The following is a 19,455-nucleotide window of genomic DNA, read 5'->3' on the forward strand; positions in this document are numbered from 1 at the left end:
TTATGCAAATCACAGCCCAAGCCCTGACTTCGACATTGGGTTTTGGAGCTCCATCTGGCAAAGTTTAAAGACCTGTTGTTGTTGTCGTTATTATCAGGGCTTTTCCCCCCAGAGGGAACTCACAGGAACTCAGTTCCGGCGCCTCTCAGGTGAGCGCCATTGCTATCCTAAGAGAAGAAGAAAGGAAGTGTTCCTGGTGAGCTCCTGCACCTCTTTTTCTATTAAAAAAAATAGCACTGGTGGTAATTAATTAATTACATTTATGTACCGCCCCTCATCACAAGATATTAGGGCACTTCACATGATTCCCCCCCAAAAAGTACCATAAAATGTTGCGACATCTTTTATTATGGTAGGAGCTGGCTCACTGGGGTTTGGTTACAGGTTTTGATCAGGCGTATTTACTTCCTGTGCATGGCAAGGAAACTGTAGAGAAGTGGTAACTAGATGTACCTTACTCTAGGGCAAGGATGTCCAACTCCCGATAGACTGTGATCTACTCACAATATAAAAACACTGGCAGTGATCTACCCATTGTCGTTGGATGGACCAAAGTTCTTGAGCTTTTTTAGGAAGCCTGAGTTGTTGAGGGTTTTTTTGGGGGGGGGGAGAAGGCGATCACTGAGGGGCCAGAGATCTACCAGGATCTACCAGGAACACCCCGCGATCTACCAGATCTACCTGTTGGACATGCCTGCTCTAGGGTTACAATTTGCTTCCAATCCTTGAATCAGATGATTCAGTATGTCATCCTCCCAAACCACGCATTGCTTGTCAACTGCACACACTGATTTAGGGGCTGGTCTGCATGGTAGAATAAGGAATTGTCTGTGCAGTTGACAGTGTCTCGTCTGATTTAAGCCCTGTTCCCTGTCTTTCCCACCCCTGGTGTCCTGTGTGTTGACTTCCTGTGTACATGAAACTCGTGCAGTCATGCATGTCTAACTTGTACACTGGAGCCTGGAGGTAGGGATAGAAGGCTTGATCCCACTTCCACCTTAGTTGCATTGAGTCTAGGCAGATTTTTAACATCTACACAGAGAATTTTGACTGCAGTGGTGTGCTTACTTGTGTGCTTACAGTTGTGTGCTTACTTAGGTGGAAATAAATCACATAGAATTGTGGGGCTTACTTCTGAGTAAACATGGATTGGTCTGTAAGGGCCTTTTGAAAGAATGTGGCTTCACATGGGTGTAGCCAAGGCGTGGGACAGCTGCCCCCCAAATCAATAAAAATACATAGCAAACTGAGGTCCTGCCCCCCCCCCCCGACAAAAGGCCTGCTCCACTAACAAAAGCCCTGGCCCCTAACAATATCCTGGCTACGCCCATGGCTTTTGCAGAGGGCGTGTTCTGCTGAGAATAATCCAAACACTGTTTCTCTTCAGGACTTCTGTAATATAGTATCACACAAATGAGTTGTGTTAGCAGGGAAAACTTCATCCTTCAGTAAGTATTGGGAGAGTTCTTCTTAGGCAGCCAGTTTTCCACAATAATGAAAGCAGATTTTGGCAGCATTTACCCATAAAATTTAATGTATTAAAATTAGGATACAGCTATTATGCCTATTACCTTGTTCTTCTGTTCATCACATCACCTAGTCTTCTCCTCTGTGTGCACTGAGGGCTAATTAGCGTCTTGCTCCTGGTCATCAATTTTGACTTTGGAGTCTAGGAAATGGTCATTCAGAGTGAATATTTTTGCAGTATAATTCAATCCCAAGTATTTTAATTGAACTTATTTACAAATATACCAGTAAGCATTTATGGAATGTTTACTCTGTTTGGAAGTAGGCACTTAGTAAGCAGTGTTTGAGAAAAGGACATAGTATGTGGAAGGTGTTGTTCAGTATTCCTCTGTGTAAAAAAACATTGCCTGATACTGTAATGCCACAAGTGTGGACAGGTGTGGGAACTGGCAAAGTCTTCCTTTGTTGGAACTGGACGTGCTGCATCTAGTACATTCAGGTCCCAGGAAGAATATCATTTGGACATGCTCTAACTCCCAAGTACATTCAATTTAAATTGAGGCTGGCTTCTGGAAGTGTATGGTGTGTTCCAGTCTGGCTGCACTGGCACAGAAGTACAGTTGGAAAGGGCAGTTATTTTAAATAAATAATGGGGGGAAATGTAGGTGTGAGATTTTAATGCCATCTATTCTATGTTGAAATAACAGAAATTAGAATTTGAAAATTCAGTCAAATTGTCTACAGCCACCAACAGTAGACGCTACAAAATTGTTCCCTAGTCTATATTTCTGTAGTGCACTATCAGTGAAGTTTATATTTTAATAACCTTAGCAAAAGAGCTTCCCTCTACTAAATAATTCTTGCATGCTGTACGTTGAGTAACATATTGGAAACATCTCTGTGCTGCACAGCTGCCCAAATAAGAAATGGCTAAGTAATGAGAGAACTGAGGTGCATAAACAAGTGTTCATATTTGATAAAACTGGTTACTGGAAAATTAACATTTATTCTCTTTTCCCTCATTGGCTAGAACTCGCTTTCCTTTGTGTGTGCTAACACTGGTGCTTAATTATTATAGTGACACCCGTTTGCAGTAACTGGACTGTGTCCCTGTTGGGTCCTTCTTATGCCACTGTAATATGAAACTGTCAGGCAAGGCGGTCTGTGCATTATAAATAGGGTACTTCATCCATGATAAGCGATTATTATCTTTCTTTCCCAAGTGTAAAAGGCCTATATAACTCAAGAAGGTGCGAGTGATTTAGGCCTCCTGAGTAAGGCTCCAATGAGTCCTGAAGGGGACCCTACCTATGTTGTTGTCTTGTTATTGAACTTGAAATATTCAATTTATTATAGTGGAATATATTTTCAGAAGTCAGCACTGGATAAAATAATGTTGCAGGCTGTTAGACCAACAGTAGCACACGATTTAATGCCCCTCTGTGATGGCCTTCTAAAAACCCTCATCACCTTTGTTATAGAAGAAAATTACTATTGACATTTACTAACCATACGTGAGGAAAGGCTGTGCAGAATTATATCAATTATTTAAAAAGAAAATGCATTTATGTGGTCCTTTTATTCTATACAATTTTCTTCTGTTGCACTATTAGGTTCTTCATCCAGGCAGCTACTGCATGTGATGGGCTGCCCAATTCACAAACCCATTAGGTTAGAACACTTGCATTTAAATCCACTTGGCCCTTTTGAAATAAACTGCCCCAAAGACAATCAGACTGCCACCCTCATGCCTATAACCCATTTATTTGGAAGAAAGTAATATTATTAATTTCAGTGGCCCTTACTTTCATATAAGCATGCATAAAATTGCAGCCTAATCACTCAGTCAGCTGTACATAGAATCAGGTGCTACATTTCCCCAGCTTCTGAAATCACAGCTTTTCTAATCTAAATAATCCCCCCACAAAGATGCTATCAGTCTCATGGAGGAAATAAAACAGGTACCTGAACTAGATGGCCCATCGGCCTGACTCAGTGTGTGGCAGCATCATATATTTTATTCTGTTGCTCTTTTTTTGGTGAGCCTCCTATCTCACCTGAATCCTGATTAACCTACCCTTTGCCTGTTTGTTCCAGATTTCTTCTGGCCTACCTAAACACTCTTACTGTGTTCCAGTCTGATTGTCCTCCTTTATTCAGGTGAATTCCTGATTTACACAGCTGACCTGGAGAAGAGTCCTGTTAGAATCTTGAATGTAAAGGTTAATGAAGTAGTTTCTACCCATTCCCTCTCAAGATGTTTACACTTCTGCTGTTGCACACCTTTATATTTAAACCTTGGATTTTCAGATCATGCTTAGGAGAATCCTTGAGCTTCCTTTGAGGTAATCTGGTTTCCTTGGTGAAAAAAATGGCAGTGGTGAACAAGCTTCCTAGAATAGATATTTCCCTGCAACAAAGAGCCACAAGGAAGTGTTGAGTGTGTTTAGGGTACAGTGCATGGGGAATAGTAAGGTAAACTAGTGCATTGTGTTAGCTGAACTTATTCTAGAACATGCCCCAGAATCACTTGGAATGCAGGGAGCTTCATGGTGGATGTTCAGGGCTTGTTTGACAGATGAGTTGCTGTGGAAAATGGTACCTTGAAGGCTGAAGGTTTGGAAACCACTACCTTATAAACCACCAGTTTTAGATCAGCTTAAGGTGGAAATGTTGCCTTTGCTAGGGACAGAAATTCCCATACATTTCATCAAAGCCAGGATTTGTGTTTAATCAAATCCATTTCAATAGAATGAGAAGCCTATTCACATGGCAATCCAGCACATGTTGGCTGCTCGCCCGCGGGCAGCTGGTCAAGTGCACCTGCCAGCCACATGCAGGATTCATCTTTCAACACACATTGGTAGATACTGGGGAAATGGCATTTTCAGTGGTATGCCAAAAGCTGATTCTGGTGTGAGGCAGCAGATGCACACAACTCAGGGAGCTTGCAAGTACAAGAATTTTGGGTGTTTTTCCTGCACCTACTATGCACTCATGCCAGGCATGAGATGGATTTTAAAAAGATAAGGTAAAAAATACTTTGTTGCAGAGCAAGTCTTAGCCATTATGGGATGTCCTGCCGTAATAATCCCCCCCTTCATGCCTCATTCTCCACTGCATCTATATTGTGCTACAGTGTAATGTGTAAACTTTTATGTAATAATGAGAATTTTCCAGCTGTTTCAGAGGAACTCTGGGTTTTCTAAAATAGCTGCTCCCTGGGATCTCCTTGAGCCGCCACCACTCCAGCAAGAGAGCTGGGTAGAGAACACCCATTCCTCTGGAGAGTTCTAAGAGCTGGGTGCCAATGATAGTTTCCACAAAATTTGCAGCAGCTGTAGCGGTTGCAGGAAAACCTCGGGGACTGGGGAAAGGGGGCTTTGAAAAACAACTCCACTCCACAGACCACCCTTCATTGCCACAGCTTTTGATAGAAACAGAACAAGGAGTCATACGATACCATTTCGTAGATTAGACAGTGTGTGGTATGCTGGGTCTATCATTGTGAGGGCAATATGAGACACCTGCAAATCTGATTTTATTATTGTGAATGGCTTTGAAAATGATGGCTATCAAAGGTATATAAATATTCTAAAAAGAAATGCAAACATATACGTCAAAGCATATTTGCAGACTATTCCCATTTTTGCAGAAGCAGAAGCTCACAGCAAAGTCCAGTAAACACCCCCTCCCACCTGAGAGGGATGGACAGATGGTGATGTGATACTGAAATATGCAAATAAAAGAAATAGGCTCTAGATATGTTTGCATTATTCACAGGATGGCTGGCAGTCAGGAGAGCAATGCATCCCTCTTCAGTGATCAGACCCCATCCCAGGAAAGTTCTCAAGCAAAAAGATCCCAGAATTATGAAGAGGAGACATTTTATAAGAACTGCAGAGCAGCTTATTTAGCTGTCTTCAAAAGCAGCTTAGAAAACATTAAATCAAAAGAACAACTGTGTTTGGGTGAGTATATTTTTTTAAGTTGTGATCAGTTTGGGAGAAATCTTGAATTCTAGCAGTAGATAATATATCTGAGTGCTTATCGTATCTTGCACATGTTAACTGTTTTAATGGATCTAAGAAACCTTGATACAATTCATGTGCCATATTTCTCTATAATCAAACCACTGTTGGGTGGACACTCACTGAAGTGCATCAGGAAGAACCCCAGGTGTCTTACCCTTGCTGCACACTAGGGGGGACACACTAGGGAGGCCCAAGGAAAGACAATCAGGCCAAGCATCTTACTGTGATCAAAATAGTATCTGTACCTAACTCTCTTCTCCCTATGAAAGGTGAGGAGAAGTAAGTTTATTTCCACTGAGTGACAAAAATAATAGCCACTTTGCATATTGTTTTTGATGGATACACAGAAAGGACACAACCCTACTCATTCTGCATGCATAGATTAATAGCTATGCTATATAAATCAGTATAATTTTATTGTTCATGGGAAAAGTTGCAAATTAATTTTAAACCAAGACATCAGTTTCTTTAAAAAATAAATAAATCATTCCAGCATGATCTAGAATAATAGAATTGTAGAGTTGGAAGGGTTCATGGGGGTCGTCTTGTCCAACCCACTGCAATGCAGGAATCTTTTGCTCAGTGTGGGGCTCGGAAGGTTTTCAAATTTCTCCAGAAAGTTAATAATCATAGAGACAGGCACACCTTACTAGGCAGGGCATTCCACAACTGAGGGACCACCAATGAAAAGTCCCTGCAACAGCTCAGTGCCAACCAGGTAGTTCCCAGTGGTGGCACCAACAGCGAGGCCTCGCTTGCCAATCATAGTCTGATATGGTTGGTATTGGGGAAGATGCTCTTTTCAGTACTCGGGCCTGAAGCCATTTAGCGCTTTATATGGTAGTACTAATGCCTTGAATTGAGCCCAGTAACTCCCTGGTAGTCAGTGTAGTCCTTTCAGGACTGGGGTCCCATTGGACTGCCCCATTTATCTACCTAGCTGCCACATTCTGTACTAGATGCAGCTTCTGGACCATCTTCAAGGACAGCCACACATAGAGCACATTACAGTGGTCCCAGCAGGAGGTCACTATAGCATGGACAACTGAGACCAAGCTGTCCCAGTCCAGGAGCAGCTGTAGCTGATGAACCAGCCTAATCTGGGCATAAGCACTCCTAGATGCGAAGCTATTTGAGACTCCATTAACAAGTTGGAATCCAGTGATAAGTTGGAATACTCCTAAACTGCAAACCTCATATTCAAGGGTTGCAAAACGCTGCTCAGAACAGGATGTACACTTAATGACCAGACATGGGAACTACCCATCTACAGCACTTCTATCTTATGAGGATTCAACCTCAGTTTTTTGGCCCCCATCCAGTTCATCACTACCTCCAGATACGCGTCCAACACTTTTGCAGCCTTTCCTGATTCCAATGGAATGAATAAATAAAGTCACATGTCATCAGCATACTTACGAGACCATGTTCCAAATCCCCAGATGACAGCTCCCAATGGTTTCATATAGAAACTAAATGACATAGGAGACAGAATGGACAGTAAAGACATGGTTGTGTACACAAATTCACCTGTGGAACAGATTATTGGTGGTGCATTGGAATGTTACATAGACGGTAGCATAAGTTTAGAAGAGAACAAAAGTATAAAAAATTTGATAAACACTGCATCCTGTTGTAATGTCCTTTCTTTGCAGTTGATGCTATTAATTAGTTATATATTGGCATCAATATACATCAAAGGATCATTGTACTTTACATCCCACCTTCTACATTTTTACAGAATACTCTGATGATTTCAGAGGCAAAGTTCTTACACATTAGCCTTACATGGCGTGACTCTAATATCAGGCTAGTAGAATCAGTTTGTAAATCTCTGTTAGCATCAGATAATCTGGATTTTAAATATGAATGGTGTGAACAAATGCTCACTTGCTCTTTTTTATGCTATTTCTTTCATCTCTGTCCATATGTCACTTGGGAAGAGGGCATGTGTTTGGCCATGTGCACTTCAAGGTCAGTTTAGGAAAGACAACGGAGAGTTCAAGCTTTCCATATTCTTAACGAGATGTCTGGATCTTTAGAAAAAACAAACAAACATGTTTTAGCCCATTACAGATTTGTGTCGAGGCTTAGAGTTCAGTTCTGGCTAGGAATAAAATCACCGGAATGGCATTGGTTATATGGTGTTTGATTAATAACACAGATTCTGCTTTGTAATCTACAACCTGGTTCTTCAAACTCTTGTTTATATGAGTTGTACTTACTTTATGAAATGTAATGTCCTGAGCTAAAATGTCTCTGTAGACACTTATCAGAGTCCAAGTCTTTTTATCAGGTACATTTAAAGAGTACAAGAAAAGAACTTCTTTTAAAAATAGTCTGAGGAGACTAGTTAGCAGTTCACAGAAAGTACTGAGTTCCCAGTAAGTATAAATAATATACCAACCAGCAGAATTTCACAATATATTTCAAGAGAGTTGGAGTTTTAAAGTGTTTTTTTAAAAAAATTTGAAAAAAATGAATATCATCTTGAAGAGGGATGCCAAATTGCCTCCCAAGAAGCTAAACCCACCCGCATAGCAAAATGTACCTTGCAGGCAATTACCACAATTCAGCAACCCATGCAACTAGATTCAAATGCCCAACAGGCCTTTAGACTTCACTTTTAAAACAAAAGCCTTCCGGACAAACTATTTTTGAATATAGGCAGAATTCCAAAGTAGTTTGTTACTCATCATTGGGGTTTGCTATTAGAAAGGGAAAGAAGCTGAAAGTTCCATTAGGCAGTTTCAAGCTCTTAAGCATAATATCAGCAACAGCTGCAGAACATCCTTGGAGGCTGGATGCGCTGCCTCCTTGACAGCTGCGCTCCCCCATGATGCCTCTAAAGCAGCGTTTTGGCAAATCGGAGGCAATACTTTGTCTCCTCCCACCCTTCTTTCCAATATATATACTTATTACCCTCTTGTTCCTGTTGTAGATCTTCATTCATTCCTTTTCCCCCTGCTAGTGGTTATTTTGTAGTTCACTCTCAGGTGCCAAAATGTCTTGGACCAGCCCTGGTAGTCACATTGTTCTTGCACCAGCACCTGCTGCATCAGGAAAGATTGCACAAATACTAGCTATTAAATACCTCCTGGAATTGCACTGGTGGGCCTTTAATGCACAATGGGGTTACAGGAGTAAAGCTAAAGGTAAAGGTACCCCTGCCTGTACGGGCCAGTTGTGACCGACTCTGGGGTTGCGCGCCCATCTCGCTTAAGAGGCCAGGGGCCAGTGCTGTCCGAGGACACTTCCGGGCCATGTGGCCAGCGTGACGAAGCTGCTCTGGCGAGCCTGCACCAGCGCAGCACACGGAAATGCCGTTTACCTTCCCGCTGGTAAGCGGTCCCTATTTATCTACTTGCACTTAAGGGTGCTTTCAAACTGCTAGGTGGGCAGGAGCTGGGACCGAATGACGGGAGCTCACCCCGCCGCGGAGATTCGAACAGCCGACCATAAGATCGGCAAGTCCTAGGCGCCGAGGTTTTACCCACAGCGCCACCCGCGTCCCTTGTTACAGGAGTAGAAAAGAGTAATTTTCAGTAGTAGCTACTTACAGAGTGTTTTAAGAAAATGATATATACACCGTCTTGTCAGTGTCACTAAATGCTTTTTTTTTTTTTTTTTTGGCTTTATTTTGCAGTACTTCAGCAAGCTGGAAGAAATCCATCTCAGAAGACAGTTAATAAATACTGGACGCTGCAAACCACCACACTGAATTTTGATGATTTTTGCTTCATCTTAAAACAAGAAGAACCTGTTAGGAAAACAGAGTTGCTCAAAGCATTTGCAAAAATAGATGTAAATAATGAGGGCTGTATTTTACATAGTGAGCTGTATAAACTTCTTACAACTGTAAGTACCTCAAAGGGTAGTTAGGACTGATACTTTTAACAATTCATATAAACCACAGGGGGAATATGTTTAAACTTTAATAAATCATTACTGTTTGTGGGGAGGCATAATAACTAAATATTGCAGTGTTTTCCCTTCATTGCTTTGCAACTGAAGCTGACTTTTTTTTTTTTTGCAGAGAGGTGAAAAAATGACCCATGATGAAGTTAATGCAATCACCAAATTGGTGGAAGTGAACAGTGATGGAAAGTTTGATTATTACAAGGTATAGTGGATAAGACTACATAGGTTTGTATCTAAAGTTACTTGAACAGACATATGCTTTTATATTGGGGATTTCCTGCCCTCTCCTTCCCACTAAACCCTCAGGAAAGGTCTTCAATGTGGTGCAGTCTTGACTGGGAGTCGGAATGGGTAAAAATTGGGGGAAAGCAGATTATAATAGTGGAGGTCCCCTGAGCCCTGACATGCTGTTCAGAGGGCTTAAACAAGAAAGAGGTGAGGCTGAATAAGTGAGAGTGATTTGGTTCTTAAACGCCTAATAGGATATTTCCATGGTGTCAAAGTTTTCTGGTCACCTTTTAGTAATCCTTTCAAAGGAGGTTACAGCAGTTCAGAATGTGATACATAGGTGTTAGAGGATCTGATTGTCAGTGCATGCTTTCAGAGAAAAGTATGTCAGGCACTAAAAAATTGCAAGTTTTTAGTTGTGATATATTAGAACAGCTCTTCATGTTGCAGACATGAACAATAGAGCTCAGTGTGGTTGGCCTTTGACAAAGTAAAGGTATAGGTTTGCAACCTTGAAGTATGCTTATTAATATGGTAATGTAGCTAGTACTTATAAATATCTTATCACACACTGTGTCTTGGATGCAAAGTACTAGGAGTGGAGGGAGAAAATGTATTGGTGCTATTCAATGTGCTGCTTGGCAAGGGAGTGTAAGACTTCTCACAGTGAGGCACCACAGTACATCAGAGGTTGTGTTATAGTATGACAACCATGATAAATAAGGAAGATACATGCTGTAGCATGGAAACTCTAGTCGGCTATAAGAATCTCTTGAGAAGGAACTTGTGCAAATGGAAGAGCTTCTCTGAATATGCAGTCATTTATGTCATGTGACACTCTTTCAATATGCTAGAAATGAAGAAGCTTTTTACTAAAGGGAGAGTCACTGTCAGCCTGAGTGTATTAGAACAATAGAAATATAGAGTTGGAAGGGACCCCAAGGGTCATCTAGTCTAACTCCCTGCAATGCAAGGATCTTAGCTAGATCATACATGTATCAGTGAAATCCAAACTTGCACTGGCAGACTTGTGCTCATGCAGTAAGTCATCCCTCTCCTCCCCGCAAACTTCACTCACACCCCAGATCTGCTCTGCAGGGTCCCCCCAGTCCTCCAAAGCAGATTTTGAAGACTGCAGGGGGAGGAGAGGCAGGTAATATCCCATTGTGTGAGCAGAATTCAGTTCTGCTTGCAAACATAAACCTTTGGACACAACCCTATATACAACTATATATTTATGGCAGACATCAAGCTTAATACTTAAAAATAGAAGGAGCGTAGAGAGTGTCAGAACAGGAGTAGTATCCCATCGAGCTATATTGACAATGTCTTTTTCTCATAAGAGTTCACAGTGAATATAGAAGAACATCCCTTTTTTAACAAAGAAAAATAGGATAAGGAATGTATATGTGTAAAATAAGTGTTGATTAAAGGCTGTTCTTTCCAAATACTTTCCCAAGTATGCAGTGTCATCTATCACAATACTATCTTTCTGGCCGTAGCTAAAGCAATGTTCTTTTAAAAAATGCAACTGTTAATTTTATGTTATCCGGAGTTTGTTAATCTTGGAGTTTACCTTATCTGAAATGACTGTGTTGTTCATTAAAGTTTCCCATCCAGACTCATAGAAAAGAAAAGAAAACTCCTTCATTTAAAATTAGACATAAAAAGCCAGTCTGTCCACAAATATGTCTGGTAGACAATATAAATCTTATCTTCGGGTACCTTTCATTTTTATTTTCTCTCAGTTGTATGATCTCCTCATTGAATCATGTCTCCATTTTATTGTGCCACTGGAGAGTGGTCAGTTTGATTCATGAAAGCAAGATGAGGATTGTACTAACAGAAGAAATGTTTTTTATCTGTTGATCTATTTCTTGCTTAGTAGTGCCTTTGTTTATTTTCCTTCTAAAATACTTAAGAGACCAAGGTGTGTGTGTGTTTTGTTTACAGTTTTGTAAATTGTATATGACAACCAATGAGCAATGTCTGAAGAACGCACTAGAGAAACTGGAGGTTGACAGTAAACTGAAGCGTCAGCAGTTTGGAAGTCAACTTGAGACTTCATCAGAACTGGCTACATCACTAATATCAAAAACAATACCAAAAACTGCAAGGAAAACAGAATCCAAACCAATGCTAAAAAGAGGTAATAATTTTTCAAACAAGAAAGCTCTACTTCATAGAGTGTCATTTCCCCTCTGCATGACACCTTGGATATAGATTTTTTTCTCTCTTTTTTGAAATGTGTGTTCATTTATTTCACTAAAAATATTTGCTTTATCAATGGTAGAAATGTCTCTCTGGTATTTCCAAAGCCCTAGGCTCAGAAGAAGTTTTGCTACATCCCTCATTTCAGCATTTTTCTTTCTCTAGCATTAGCTGATTAATGTTTGAGTGACCCCATTCACACAGCATATCCCAATAGCACTCTTCTGCTGCTGTTGCAATGCCACAGAAGAAGCAAGCTACAGTTTGGCTTTCATGTCTTCTGAAGCTTACTTGCAGTTTGTTTTTTTCCAAATAAGCTAAGAGCAAACCTTGGACCAGAGATCTTCCATATGTTGTGTTTTGGCAAATGAACTTTTCCTGCATTATGAGTGGCTGGTTCACTGAAAGCTGGCAGAATGTCCACTCTATTTAATAAAAGGGCAGTTTACAATTTAAATTTGGCCTTACCCTGATAAGATTTAGCACGGTATTATATGACACCAACTTTGTGATATGGGTTATTTAATGTTTGAATTAATAGATTTGATAGATTCTCTAATCTTTTAGTGCAAATATCACTTGGCAGCTGCTGGGTTGGAGATTCATTACCAGTAGACTTGGCAGGTTCAGTGCAAATCAAAGCAGATACCAAATTTTTCCAGTGCATATACTGGCCCAGCAAAACACAAATCAGTTTACCAGACCAGATTAACTACTATAAGGTATATTTATCATTCTGTATCTATTTTCTCACTTGATGAATGTAAATATTCATAAATAAGGTGCTATAAATAAAACTCTGCAATTGTAGGTCACTGCAAGACTTCTTCACAGTGTTCCTCAGCTCCAAGTTGCAAAGCATCTGTTTCTTCCACTATCAGTATGGGTGCCAGCAGCAACAAACATTCGAAGCTCATTGAGGCAAATGCTGCAAAGGTAGACTTCGTTAATTTAGTTTGACTCTTGCTCCCCCTCACCAGGTATAGACATTGCATTTTAAATAGAAAGCAATTTTTCTCTCTTTTATAGCTTATGTTTTATTAACTGCTTGTCAAGGGCAGCAACACAGCACACAGAGATTTCTGGTTGCAAAACACTATAAACATTTTTAGATAATGTTGGTTTTGCTGACATCCCGTTATTTAGGATCATTTTTCAGGTGTGAAGGTTTGCTAGAACAAAACATGTTTTTCTATAAAGGAAAGCACTCTTGGATAAAATTGTTAATGACTGTTTGAGAAATGCAAAATTGAATAATTTATTAGTACTTTAAATGCTTAAGTAGCCTGAAAGATTATATATCACAACCCTCTATAGGCAAGGTAATTGGAAATAAATATCTTCAAACGTACCCAGATCAGAAGACATTAATTGGTAAATATACACTGTAGCCTGAAAATATTGACTGTTATTTAGACTAATAAGTTTTACAAGTAATTTCTTTTAAATAAGTCATTCATTCAATAACCATTCCTAAGGGAGAAAGACAACAAAGTCACTTTGCTAAGTCAATATTTGTAGAGTGTTAATATTGATCTTTTCCCTTTGTTTTCCCTTTCCTGATTCAACCTTTACTAGTTTTCTTTCAGCAGAAAATAATAGCTAGAGAAATATAAAACATTAACCGGAAACTGCTAAGATACATTAAAAATGTGCACCTTGAGACCTCTGTGTAAGGGAGAACGAATGGTTATGACCACATAATATAACTGCAGCTAGAAGACTGAACTGATTGTTCTCTTGAGTTACATTTTTGTTTCAAATAACAACTCTGTATTTGTTATTGAACTCTGAAGTCCTTTATATCTTTAACATTGCTAGACAGTGACATTTGTTCTATATTAAAATTTAAAAGCATCCTCTCCAAGGATTTTTTTCTGTGTGTTTAGGTATCCAAACCCCTATGCAATTTAGCCTGTAATTCCAGTATGTTCAAAGATGATATGTTGTTGGTTATAAAAACACATACAGTAGTTTTCTACTAGTTGTAATTGGTTCAGTTTCAACAACCTATTAGATGGTAATGAAAACTAGCTTTCTAAGCTGTTAGCGAATGATCAGTTTGGTCATCACAAGAGTGATCCACCGCCTGCTTAAATAGTGAAGTTCCCAAAGATGAGTTTAGTGTTCTGAGTAGGTTTCTATTAAATTTTTGCTAATAAAAGTTCATCATTGTTCTTTTGACTTGCACCCCATTGTGTATCTCTTAATAGTATTCTGCTGATAGCTATTTGTGCATGAGGTGTTTTTGCAGGTGGAACAGGAGTATTCCGAAACAAGGTTTGGTTTCCTAACAGGTAGGCACTGCTAGAAAGGACAGGATCAGCTGAGGTGTCTGGATATTTTCCAGTATTTTTCTGAGCACTACAATTACCTCAAACCATTAGGTACCAGTTCCACTTCAACTATTTTCCCACTACATGTAATACACAAAGAAGAAAAGCAGACTCTTGCCGCATATGGGGAACTGTGTGGTCCCCAGCTTCAAATAGGGGATATATGTGAATTTCCTTTCCCATCACAAGGTGCAGCAGAAAGCTGAAACCCAAATAACACTTGGATGTCTACTTTACACTGGTTATTGCAGCATGCACAGGCTATGTGGCAAATCAAAAAAATCAAGAATATATGATAAATTTCCAAGCCATTGCAGTTTCTAATTGCAGACATCCCTGACAATTGGGAAAGCTTGATAAATTACAAGGAACATTCATCTATATGCTTATACCCCCACCCTGCCTCCAGTCTACCACATAAGAATAACAGCAAAGCATTCGTAGGAGAGCCCTTCCAGTTATGCTATATAAAGTTGAGCAGTGTATGTGATAAATTGCAAAAATATCCATCTTAGTCAATTGTCCTGTACTGAAGATAGTCAACTCCGTAATAATATGATATAAAAGAGCAATAGAACCTGTGACCCCCTTATACGGTAAGTGTTCTAGTGAATGTAGGAATAGGCTGTTATGAAATAAATGTAGAAGAATATGTAAAAAAGCAAAATCCATCTGAAATATTGTAAACCAGAAAACTTGGTGAATTTCATGCCATAATTCATTGCAAACAGCAGTAGATGCCATCATTTATGATTTGTCACTTGACTTGGGTTAACTATTCTCTTGGATTTAGGCATAGACAAGTATACTTTTTCCAGTATAACCATTCCTATGATTTAAATCTGCAGTGTCAATTAGCAAGGCATGTAGAAAAAGCCATTCTATGCTTAAACAAACACAGTGGCATCATGCAGCTTTATCCCATACATGGTATCAAGTCCTACTCCAAAGTAACTGTAAGTAGGCTTGTAGCCACAAGCCTTGTTCAATTCATTGGACCATATATGGGGAATTTTAGGCAAAATGAATGGCAGTTTATCTTATTTAATTGTGCCCAAAGCTAAAAAGCCATGGCCATTTCTCTAATACACTTTCAGCGTTTAATCTTAGTTTTCTGAGTGTGGATGTTCCTTATTATTCAACATTTTGTTCTTTCCCATGTCACACTCTGCACTGCAAATTGAAATGAGCCATACAATGTGCAAATATCAGTTTGAAGAACACTATATTATCTTGGTTTACAAGTAGATACAGGGTCTGTAGCACCACCTTATGCTCTTCAGAAGCATAACAGGCTAGAGTTAGGGTTTTTTTCTGAGTTTTTCAATCCTTTCCACAACATAGACAGTGTTTTCTGCAGAATTATTGCAGCTGAATTTTTCTGTTACTTGAGCCATACAAATCCACTCTGGCATTTAAATATTAGGAGTCAATATAGTGCAGTCTCAACAAGAGTGAATAGTGAGATGTCCCTGATTGCAACATTGTCTTAGCTAAGAATTTACAAGGTTGCCCTAGCAAGTTACTGTTTTCTCATCCTCTGCAACAACCCCGTCTGTAATGTGGGATAAAACTGGAAACCTTAAAGCGTTGTTATAGGGATGACTGAGATGATGTACATAGCATACTCTCAACACTCCAAGTGCCATATAATTTATAAGTGTTATTATTGCTGTTGTTAGCAGTACTGTTCTAAGTTGTATCAGAAGATACGTTGTTGTCGCAAGCAAATTTTCTGAAGGGGAATGTTCCAGTTTCCAATTATCAAAAGAATTATGCAGTAAATAAGGTTTGGAAAATAAACCTTCAAAAGATCGGACACTAACCTTTTAAGACTTAAAGAACCGCTTGGCCAACAGATGGTAGGAGTGACTAGCAAAGTCACTGCCTTACAAGGAATTAAGTAACTTCTTTTATATTAATTATTTGATTTGTCTCTAGGAATGGCAACAGGCACAGTCCAAAGGATGCTTCTTCTTAGAGGAAAATGGAGAGATAATTAGTCATAAATATAAGTTGTTTTTATCTCAGAGATCTACAGTATGCATTACCATTAATCCTGTGAACCTTTGCCAAATGGAAGGTAGGAATACCTTTTAAAAAACAACAACTAGGGGTTGAAAACTGGGAGATGTCCCTGTAATAGAACTGCACAAGGGATTAACGGAGCAGCCCAAGATAAAATGTAACCATTGCAGGGTTGCAAATTCTTAGTTCTAGCATTTTTTTAAAAAAAACAAAAACATAAATGTTAATATTTGCGGCATATGTTGCTGCTGTTAACAGCAACAGCAGCAGCTTTCTGGTCTTTGACCACAATAAAGATTGATTGATTGATTGATTGATTGATTGATTGATTGCTTGTATGCTGCAAACATGCATTCAATCACAAACATGCATGACAACTGTTTTCACTGCATGTGAGACCTTACAATGATAATGGGCAAAACACGATGGATTCTTTTGGTACCACTGTATTCAGCTGCATCACTCAGTTAATGACAGATCTTTGACTATTAGTACAATTTTGCTTGCTTTTTGACAGGAAAACCCTCTCCTTGGTTAGTGGTGGACACAGCTTTGTACATACTCAAAGAAAATGAAACTGAAGAAAACATACAGCTTGTCGGCTTCACTGAGCTACGAAATAAAGAGGTCATAGACATTTTTAAGTTACCTTTACTGACATTATATATGTAGCATATTAATAATGATGATATCTATAAATGGCTGGTACTTTGTGCTTTGCCATTGAGAAAATAGCTAAATTATCAATGAAGTAGTCAAGGAAACTTAATATTATTCCTAACAGAATTAATACACTGTTAATTATATACTTTCCAAATATTTCCCCTGTGAACAGATGATAAAAGCCAAAATCTGAAGAATCCCTTTAAAAAGTTACTTATGTTGGTTAGGCCTGAGAAGACTGTTGATTTCCTTCACAACACATAAATGTGGACTTGAATAAGCAACAGAACTTTCATTTTAATTTCCAAACTGTCCTCAAGTGAGTGTAGTAGAAATACTAAGATAAATCAAATACTTATTACTTTTATTTCCTCCTATACCAGATATGAGTCAATCCAAATGGAGGGATTATCTTATTATAAACCCAATGTAAATAGGAGTCCAAGGCCTTCTATGTCCAATCATTTTATTTATTTATTTATTTATTTATTTAGCACAATAAGTATACATATGTAACCCACTTCTGGTGCAGAGTGCTGATGTCTTCGCTCAATATAGCATTTCTTTTGGAGGGCCATTGCAGTGTTCCCCACATTTGGCGTACTCTGTTTTGTATGTGATATAATGCCATTATTACCCCTTTTCATCGAGGTCAAACAATATGTGACTTTAAGGATAGGATTCAAAAACATTTGGACTGGCCACATCCTTTTGTTTACAAAAAGTAGTTGCAGGAGTACAAAGACTGCCAGAGTATAGAGTTTAATCCTAAGGCCACACATAATTTTCTCATTGAAAGTTAGCTCTGAACCTGCTTCTCCAGTGTTTGAAAAACGACAATTGGTGAGAGAGATTCCCCATGCTCACACTGTTTTCGAGGTTTTACATATTGTTTTTGTTGCTTTGTAAACCACTTAGAGACTATCTTAAGCATTAAGTATATAATGGTACATAAACATATAAAATAAATTTGTTTGTTTACATGAAAATATGCCCACTTCCAGAAAACACATCAGGGAACTGGGCCCAAATCCACTGCATTCCAATCTACTTTATAGAGAGTGGGAAGGTGCAGCTCTCCTCCACATTTTATGCATTAATTACAGCAAATACTTGTGTACCCAGGTTGCCTCGTAAAGGGTGAAGCAATGCTGTGTGAGCTTTTGAGCACAGGCTTCTCCTTTCTGAGTCCAGAACTCAATTTGGTGTACTTCATTGGCTCTTACTTTATTATCTCTAGTTCCTTTTTTAATCTATGTGATCTACATGTGGGAAAGGTCTACAAGATATGAACTCAAATACTTGTTGGGCTTGTATGAGGAGAAAGAATGATGGTGGTCAGAAATCTAAAGCATCCTGCATCTATTTTTTCCCTTTGTGGTAGGTTTTTGGTTGGAGAGGCGAACTTGAAGGTGGTGTCTATTGGGTAATTCCTTTCACCACAGGCTGTAGATTCAGAAAATCAAAAAAGCAAATTAGAAGAGAAGCCAAACTTGTACATGGAGATGGAGAATTCACAGCTACCAAAGAGTTCCGGTAAGGCAGGCCAGCTTTTGTGAAATTTAGGCTCTTCATATTTTAACAAAAATATGTTGCTGAAAAAATTGTCTCCCAAAGAAATCAGTCTTCTGAAATGAACTGATGAGTGAGTCCAAGGGATGAAATGAAGGAAGCAGACAATCTGTTGAGCTGCTTTTTCTCTTCAACCTTTCAGAGCAGCCTTATCAGAAATATTTGAAATGATTGATTTGGATGGGAATGGCTTTCTCAGCCTGGAAGAGAACAACTTCTTTGAAATGAGAACTAGTGGAGAAAAGTGTGATGAAGAAGCTTGGGCCATATGCAAAGGTAACACTGAAATTATCTATATGCAAATTTAACCTCTCTATGCCCAAGTGCAGTGTCATCTATCTGAATGCCTTTGGCAATATTATTCAGTTAATCATATGATTAAATAGAAATGCTGATTACATAGATTCACAGTTCATTAGCATGAGGCTACATGGAAGGAACAATATAGTTCGCTAACTGTTAATGTAGTTTGGGTGTATTCATGGGCAACGTTATTTTTCTAATGAAAATATACCATAGAATTCAGCATCTTAAGCTCTGTGTGACATATATTGCTTTGTCATCTCCCCCCTCCCTTATTGCTTTGTGCTGTTGTTACGAGGTCTTTCTATTACTTCATAAATTCATTTCTTTCCTCTTTCTTCTTTTAGCGTGCATCTCTGTAATATCAAAGGCAGCTCCTTCAGTCCCCTGACTGTCATTTTCAGTCTCCCTGCTAGCTCTCCCATTTCCTTTTGCTTTATTTTGCTCTTGCCTGAGGTCAGACTGTAAGATGTCCCTAATAGGGGGTTATGTTGGAGAATAACAAAAAAAAGGGGGCAAACCCTCCACTGCTTTATCTCCTAATGGCTTCTACTCTTGCAGCTTCAGTAAGTCTCGTGTCAGTTGTGGGGGGCATTCCAGATGGTCATTTTATTGCACAGTAAATGTACAGTTGTTATTCATTTGTTGCAGGGGATCTAAATGTCTTTGCCCTAAGGTAATGTTTCTTTTTC

At 39.1% G+C, this 19,455-nt stretch overlaps 2 protein-coding genes across 16 annotated transcripts in view; one reads left to right on the forward strand and one right to left on the reverse strand.

Moving 5' to 3' along the window:
• ITGB3BP (integrin subunit beta 3 binding protein) overlaps positions 1-19,455 on the reverse strand; it is a 90,048-nt gene that overhangs the window by 37,822 nt on the left and 32,771 nt on the right. For 2 of the 3 annotated variants that reach the window (XM_081011863.1, XM_081011866.1), the window contains exons 2-3: positions 8,424-8,551; positions 1,572-1,669 (exon numbers count right to left, since the gene is read on the reverse strand). The exons of the other annotated variant lie outside the window; for it this stretch is intronic. In XM_081011863.1, coding sequence (XP_080867989.1) covers positions 1,572-1,669; positions 8,424-8,450 — 125 coding nt within the window. In that variant the 5' untranslated portion in view covers positions 8,451-8,551. The remainder of the gene's footprint in view (positions 1-1,571; positions 1,670-8,423; positions 8,552-19,455) is intronic. 3 annotated transcript variants of the gene reach the window in all.
• EFCAB7 (EF-hand calcium binding domain 7) overlaps positions 1-19,455 on the forward strand; it is a 53,736-nt gene that overhangs the window by 617 nt on the left and 33,664 nt on the right. For 9 of the 13 annotated variants that reach the window (XM_081011780.1, XM_081011784.1, XM_081011779.1 and 6 more), the window contains exons 1-9: positions 5,189-5,438; positions 9,148-9,359; positions 9,538-9,624; positions 11,604-11,799; positions 12,673-12,797; positions 16,139-16,280; positions 16,743-16,852; positions 18,273-18,424; positions 18,603-18,736. In XM_081011780.1, coding sequence (XP_080867906.1) covers positions 5,204-5,438; positions 9,148-9,359; positions 9,538-9,624; positions 11,604-11,799; positions 12,673-12,797; positions 16,139-16,280; positions 16,743-16,852; positions 18,273-18,424; positions 18,603-18,736 — 1,393 coding nt within the window. In that variant the 5' untranslated portion in view covers positions 5,189-5,203. Of the gene's footprint in view, positions 1-112; positions 197-3,564; positions 3,628-5,188; positions 5,439-9,147; positions 9,360-9,537; positions 9,625-11,603; positions 11,800-12,672; positions 12,798-16,138; positions 16,281-16,742; positions 16,853-18,272; positions 18,425-18,602; positions 18,737-19,455 lie in introns of those variants that run through there. The other 4 variants (XM_081011776.1, XM_081011778.1, XM_081011775.1 and 1 more) reach the window with 4 other exon arrangements.

Source organism: Podarcis pityusensis (genome assembly GCF_964106645.2).
Source record: "Podarcis pityusensis genome assembly, chromosome: 6".
Lineage (NCBI taxonomy): Eukaryota > Metazoa > Chordata > Lepidosauria > Squamata > Lacertidae > Podarcis > Podarcis pityusensis.